The sequence below is a fragment of the Heterodontus francisci genome, chromosome 7, assembly GCF_036365525.1.
Source record: "Heterodontus francisci isolate sHetFra1 chromosome 7, sHetFra1.hap1, whole genome shotgun sequence".
NCBI lineage: Eukaryota > Metazoa > Chordata > Chondrichthyes > Heterodontiformes > Heterodontidae > Heterodontus > Heterodontus francisci.
The window spans coordinates 71,645,823-71,653,351 of record NC_090377.1 but is presented as its reverse complement, the minus strand read 5'-3'; the positions used below and the strand labels follow the sequence as shown (position 1 = coordinate 71,653,351).

General features: G+C 43.6%; 1 protein-coding gene across 3 annotated transcripts in view; it reads left to right on the top strand.

The window, feature by feature from the left end:
• Nucleotides 1–913: 913 nt before the first annotated feature.
• bbs5 (Bardet-Biedl syndrome 5) overlaps nt 914–7,529 on the top strand; it is a 32,904-nt gene continuing 26,288 nt past the window's right edge. The window contains exons 1-3 of one of the 3 annotated variants that reach the window (XM_068035401.1): nt 914–1,055; nt 1,536–1,618; nt 5,962–6,027. In XM_068035401.1, the coding sequence (XP_067891502.1) occupies nt 994–1,055; nt 1,536–1,618; nt 5,962–6,027 (211 nt within the window). In that variant the 5' untranslated portion in view covers nt 914–993. The other 2 variants (XM_068035403.1, XM_068035404.1) reach the window with 2 other exon arrangements.

Here is a 7,529-nt window from a genome sequence, read left to right as displayed (position 1 = left end):
GTGCTTATCCATTGTCTCTCGAGATAAGGAGGCCAAAGAAGAAGAAGAAGAAGAAGAGAAGGTGAAGAGGAGGTGTTTAGGGCCAGGAAACTGGAATCTGTTGAAATGATGAAGGGCATCAGAAGAGTCATGGATGTAGATGGGAAGAAGCTGGACAAGGGGAGAAAAAAAGAGTTGAGATAGGAGGATATCAGTTCAATGCAACAGGCTGAAATGATGGGTCTACCAGGGCAGTCCTGTTTGTGGATCTTGGGAAGGAGATAGAAGCGGGCTGTACGGAGTTAGGGGACTATGAGGTTGGAGGCCGTGGACGGAAGATCTCCAGAGAAGATGAGGTCAGTGACAGTCCTAGATTGGTGGCTTGACGTTCAGTGGTGGGGTCATAATCCAGGGGAGAGTTAGCATTCCGCCTGTGCTAGGTAGAGATTGGTATGCCAGACAATAACACCACCCAGTTCTGATGAAACATCATTGACCTAAAACATTAACTCTGATTCTCTCACCACAGAGGCTGCCAGACCTGCTTAATGTTTCCAGCATTTTTTTTCATACTTCTGAAAAGTCTGGCTGTAATTTAAAAAGGAACAGAACTAAGGGAAGGGGCCAAACACACTATAAGCAATAGAAGGACATGTAAAATTATAGCAGAAAAGAGTTGATTAGAAAGGTTAGTAACATGAGAGAATAGAGGCAAGAGAGAAAATTTAAGGCATATTAAGGGATATGTAGCGTGAGCAGGAAATTGGATTAGAGTAGGGCTGATTATGCTGTGAAAAACACCCGCAAGCTTGATACATGGAATGTTCTTACTCTGTGCTGCCACCTTCTGTGATCGCCTGAAAGGCAGGCGCTGTGCTGCAGTCCCTCTTCTGGTCACGGGCGGCGCTATAAGCCGCTCCTGCTGCCACGGGTGACGCTGTTGCCGGGGTGACGCTGGCAGGATGAAGCCTGAGGCTTGAAGCTGGGCCGGGTTGGGCTGTTGTTGCTGAAGTGATGGTTCCTGTTCTGGACGTGCTTTGGGAGGATAGGGATGTTAGGTTTGACATTTCGCCTCAGTGAGTATCCGTAGCGTTCTCTGCTGATGTCCCGTAGAAGAGTGTAAGATGGAGGGCGGCTGTCACTGTTAGTTTGCACTCGGCGCCATTCCCACCGCTCGATCTTCAACTCTGAGCCGCTCCTTAGTATTTCTGAAATGAACTTTTGAGTGCGTTGACTGCAGCCGCAGCTGTGTCCCCTATATCAAAGTCACGCTGTGTGGCTTCCACAAGACAATCGGGGAGATCAAATTAAATCTAACAAAAACAACCAACATTTTTAAAATAGGAGTAAATGTTGGGAAACACTCAGCAGGTCGGCAACATCTGTCGGGAGAGAAACAGATAATGTTTCAGGTCGATGGCCTTTCACCAGAAACAAAATTCTTATCCCTTTATTGGGCGCGATAAGTGTTGAAAGGAATATTTTCCAGGATGTCATGATGTCGGTATTCACTGAATTAGAGATTGAGGCTGGTGATATTTTTGTTTTGTTTTTAGACAAATGAAGGTGAGACCTGGAGAGGTCCTAATTGACTGTTTGGATTCCATTGAAGATACTAAAGGAAATAATGGAGATAAAGGTAGAGAGTAATTGAATATTAAGTTATAGAAATTAAAGTCGTTTGTTGCAAACCTCGTGCCTTTTTGTAAAGTTTGATTCATAATACACATTGATTTAAAATCATAATGTATAGCATAGGAGGAGGAGGCCTTTTGCCCATTGGACCTCAGCCCATGTCGGCCAATAGCAAAGCTATCTAAACCCATTTCCCTATCTGTTTGGAGTTATGGCCCTGTAATTGTGTCATAAAATATGAAGTGTTAAAAACGTTTGTTTGTATGGTTAAGATAGCTAACTTTTCAAAAAAGATATTTTAGCCTTAGTTCTCCTTGCGGACGAGTCCTGTTTGAAATGATGGCCAACTCTAGGCAGTCTCAATTCTTGGTGGATGCAAAGCTACAACCCGAAGTCTTCTGTACATTATCACAAAATGTGGTGCTCTTAAATGGAGTCTAAGGCGCATTGCTAAGATAGTTGTCCAGCCCCTGAATTAGAATTTTCCTTGTTAAGTTAAAGCAAGCATGAAATATGTTGCTTCTCAAGGGATCTATTTATTTCAAAACATCTTCATTGTCCTGACATTGAGATACTTCTGCTTTTGCTAAAATTATTAAATATAAAGTCTAGCTGAAAGGAAATTTCATTTAATTGGTCACAGTCACAGTGACAGACCTTTTGTAGCCTCCTGGCCTGTGCAATTGTTTTATTTATTTTTAATTTATTTTTCTTAATTTAGAGATACAGCACTGAAACAGGCCCACCGAGTCTGTGCCGACCAAGAACCACCCATTTATACTAACCCCATATTCCCTACCTCCACCTACACTAGGGGCAATTTACACTGGCTAATTTACCTATCACCTGCAAGTCTTTGGCGGTGGGAGGAAACCGGAGCACCCAGCAAAAACCCACGCGGTCACAGGGAGAACTTGCAAACTCTGCACAGGCAGTACCCAGAATTGAACCCGGGTCCCTGGAGCTGTGAGGTTGCGGTGCTAACCACTGCGCCACTGTGCCACCAAACAACATAGATTGCCTCTTGAAATCAGACTTGAGATATACTCTCAAACACACCCCTTCGAGAGCTTTTGCGATCACAGGCCCCATCGTTGACCATCACTTCCTAGATTCAGTGAGCCAGTTTTTGGACTGATTGTGCTGACACTGAGGCCCTTCAAGTCAGCATAATGACCAGCTGGTGACCAGCTCTGAACCTTACAAACTATAAGTTTATGCATATAAGGAATAGGACTATTCTGACTCCTAAACTATAGGTATTGCTATGTTGTCAAAGGTGCCATCTTTTAGATGAAATGGTAAGCCAAAGCCCCATAAGCCTGCTCAGGTGGACATAAAAAATTCCAAGGCAGTTTTTTCAAGAAGATGGCAATTTTCTGCTGGCATGCTGGCCAACATTCATCCCTCAACCCTGATGCCCTGGCCAACATTTATTCCTCAACCCTGGTGTCCTGGCCAACATTCATCCCTCAATCACATTAATAGCAACAGCGGTCAAAACATGGACAAAAGAGCTGAACTCCAGAGGTGAGGTGAGAGTGACTGCCCTTCACATCAAGGCAGCATGTGACCGAGTATGGCATCAGGAGCTCTAGCAAAACTGGAGTCAATGGGTATCAGGGGGAAAACCCTCCACTGGTTGGAGTCATACCTAACACAAGGGAAGATGGTTGTGGTTGTTGGAGGTCAATCATCTCAGTCCTAGGACATCACTGCAGGAGTTCCTCAGGGTAGTGTCCTCATCCCAACCATAATAGTTGCTACATCAATGAACTTCCTCCCATTATAAGGTCAGAAATGATTGCTGATGATTGCACAATGTTTAGCACCATTCGCGACTCCTCAGATACTGAAGCAGCCCATGTCCAGATGCAGCAAGACCTGGACAACATCCAGGCTTGGGCTAATAAGTGGCAAGTAACATTTGCGCCACACAAGTGCCAGGCAATGACCATCTCAAACAAGAGAGAATCTAACCATCTCCCCTTGATGTCCAATGGCATTACCATTGCTGTATCCCCCACTATCAACATCCTGGGAGTCACCATTGACCATAAACTGAACTGGACCAGCCACATAAATACTGTGGCTACAAGAGCAGGGTAGAGGCTGGGAATTCTGCGGCAAGTAACTCACCTCCTGTCTCCCCAATGCCTGTCCACCTTCTGCAAGGCACAAGTCAGGAGTGTGATGGAAACCTCTCCACTTGCCTGGATGGGTACAGCTCCAACAACACTCCAGAAGCTCGACACCATCCAGGATAAAGCAGCCCACTTGATTGGCATCCCATCCAGCACCTTCAACCTTCACTGCCTCCACCAGAGATGCACAGTGGCAGCAGTGTGTACCATCTACAAGGTGCACTGCAGCATCTCACCGAGGCTCCTTCGACAGCACCTTCCAAACCCGTGACCACTACCACCTAGAAGGACAAGGGCAGCAGATGCATGGGAATACCACCACCTGCAAGTTCCCTTCCAAGCCACGCACCATCCTGACTTGGAACTATATTGCCATTCTTTCAGTCTCGCTGGGTCATGATCCTGTAACTCCCTTCCTAACAGCACTGTTGAAGTACCTACACCTCAAGTCTGCAGCAGTTCAAGACGGCAGCTCACCACCACCTTCTCAAGAACAGTTAGGGATGGGCAATAAATGCTGGCCTAGCCAGTGATGCCCACGTCCCCCGAATGAATTTTAAAAAATTATATAGTCCCTTTAATGTAATAAAATGTCCCAAGGTACTTCACACAGGCGTTATCGTACAAAATATGACACAGAGTCACATAAGGAGATATTAGGACAGACGACCAAATGTTTAGTCCAAGAGGTTGATTTAAAGGAATGTTTTAAAGGAGGAAAGTGAGGTGGAGAGATGGAGAGGTTTGGGAAGGGAATTTCAGAGCTTAGGGCCCAGGCAGATGAAGGCACGGCCACCAGTGGTGGAGCAATTAAAATTGGAGATGCTCAAGAGGCCAGAATTGGATGAGCGCAGATATCTGGGGGTTGTAGAGCTGGAGGAGATTGCAGAAGTAGGGATGGGCCAGGCCATGCAGGGATTTGAAAACAAGGATGAGAATTTTAAAATTGAGGCATTGGTCAGTGAGCACAGGGCTGATGGGTGAATGGCATTTGGTGCAGTTTAGGACACGGGACAGCAGAATTTTGCATGACCTCAAGTTTACAGAGGATAGGATGTGGGAGACTGTCCAGGAGTGCATTCAAATCATCAAGTCTGGAGGTAACAAAGGCATGGTGGCAGGAGGACGCCCTTAAGTGGCAGTTAATTGGCCACTTAAGGGCCTTGATTGGCCTGGGGCAGGTGGGCCATTTCTCACTGCTGCTCCGCGTAAAATTGTATCCGGGGCAGGAAGGGGGTCGGGAACAGCCCCCCCCCCCCCCCCCCCCGGCCCACCACCCCCCCACCACCTCCCACTCAATGTTTCCCTGCCACCAGCCTGCTCGTTGGGGGGGAGCTGTAAAGTTCTGGCCATGGAATGGGATGGAATTTGTGGCAAGGGAGTGGAGTTTGTTGTTGGGATCAAAGGAGATGGTTTCACCCTTCCCAGTATTTAATTGGAAGACATTTCTGTTTATCCAGTACTGGATGTTGGTTAAGCAGTCTGACAATTTAGAGGCATTGGAAGGGTAGAGGTGAGGTAGAATCACAAAATCATTACAGCGCATAAGGAGGCCATTCGGCCCATCATGTCCACACCGACTCTCTGAAAGAGCAACTCCCTCAGTTCCGTTCCCCTTCCTTCTCCCCATAACCCTGCATGTTCTTCCTTTTCATATAACTGTCTAATTCCCTTTTGCATGCTTCAGTTGAACCTGCCTCCACCACGTACTGAGGCAGTGTATTCCAGACCTTAACCACTCGCTGCGTGAAAAAGTTTTTCCTCGTGTCACTTTTGCTTCTCTTACCAAATACTTTTAATCTGTGCCCTCTCATTCGCGATCCTTTCACAAGTGGGAACAGTTTCTCTCTATCTACTCTGTCCAGACCCCTCGTGATGTTGAATACCTCTATCAAATCACTTCTCAGCCTTCTCTTCAAGGAAAACAGTCCTAACTTCTCCGATCTATTTTCATAACTGAAATTTCTCATCCCTAGAACCATTCTCGTGAATCTTTTCTGTACTCTCTCCAGTGCCCTCACGTCGTTCTTCAAGTGTGGCACCCAGAATTGTAGAGCTGGGTCTCGTCAGTGTACACATGGAAGTTGACGTCATGTTTTCGGATGATGTTTCCAAGGGACATGATGTTTCCAAAGGGGAAATGTAGATGAGGTTGAAGTTTGTTGAACCAAGTTTGCTTTTATAGTTGCTATTTCTTTTCTAGGTAGACTGCTTGTAACCAATTTACGAATCATCTGGCATTCACTGGCTCTTCCACGGGTTAACTTATGTAAGTAAAGCTGTGTTAATGAGTTTGGCTATTAATAAAGTTGTTTACTATGGAAGTAACTGAGACCATTGCTGTCCCAAAGGCTAAACAAATAACTAATTTTTCTCTGCGAATCTTAGAATAATTTGAAATATTAAATACTGATGAAGCATTGCTGTATTAGAAAAACAAATGTCTTCCATTCTCTCTTATATTTTGATTCTCATTAATTATAAAGCTATGCTTGTATGTTGAATGTTTGTTGTAATCAGTTTATACCAAGTCTGGTTGTCCTATTCAGTCTCACAATCCTCCTTGTGTGTACGTCATCAAGGAACCTCGAAGTGTTTAGCTATAGTCCCATAAGCAATTCTCCCACATGACGGAACTCTGAATTTGTCCTCTCTTCCTTAGTAAGCCTTGTAGTCAGGACAAAATTATTTTCCAGTTTATTTCAAATTAGGAATTGATGTCAGCTGTATGACATAAGTTTTATTTCATGAAAACGTTCCTCACTGAAATTTTTCTTACTCACTGCATTGCTGCATGCTTAAAAGTTGTCTGCAACTGTATTAGTAGCTAACATATCCAAAACAAAATTTCCCGGTGTTTCCATTTCTCATGGTTCTGTCAAAAGCTCAGTGGTTTTATACTTCTTAAATCTATCTATGCTTGCCAATGATGCCATAATAGATAATATATAATATAGAATTACTATGATAGGATCCACACAAATGAAGAGCACAGGTTAAATGGAATATTACAAAAGACTAACATTTCAAAAGATTGAGTTCAGGAAACAATGTTTGAAAGAATAGAACAAACTTTATAATGTAGAAGAACTTGCATTGAATAAAAGGATTCAGAGTAGGACAGAACCAGGAGTACTAACAATTGAATTCAGGAAGAACGCACTGAGGTGACAGTTGAGATTCAATAATGCAATGAAATTCATAGATGAAGATTTCATAGCAAGCAAAATATACAATTTAAGGAAAAATTGGATCCTTTTAAAATCAGGTCAGCTTTTTTACAGATAGCATGCTGTTTTGGAATTCTGATTTGCTGTTTGGGATATGAGTTCTTATTAGCAATTTCCCACCATACTAAGCTTTCAATGTCACTTATGCTGCTATAGGGAGGGGTGATGGTTTAGGCTTTTGTCCAACATCTTCATTTGTGTTCATGCCTAAAAACAATTCCATAAGAAGACCAACTCTCCTATGAACTAAAACCAACATCCGCAGCGATGACAACATTATAAGACTTAAGACAAAGATTGAGAAGGGCATAAGTGAGCCAAAGCTGCCCAAAGTAATAAATTGGAAAAAAAGGTGATTTTAATTGGGTAAGAATGGAAGTCGGAAAAATAAAAAACAAGGTTATTGACGAACAAAGAAATAGAACAGCAGTGGGAAATATTTAAAACTGTGATCAATATTTCAGGAGAAATAGATCCCTCTAAAAAGCAGAAACAAACTAACCAGTAATGACATACCATGAATGAATAAAGAAATAAAGGC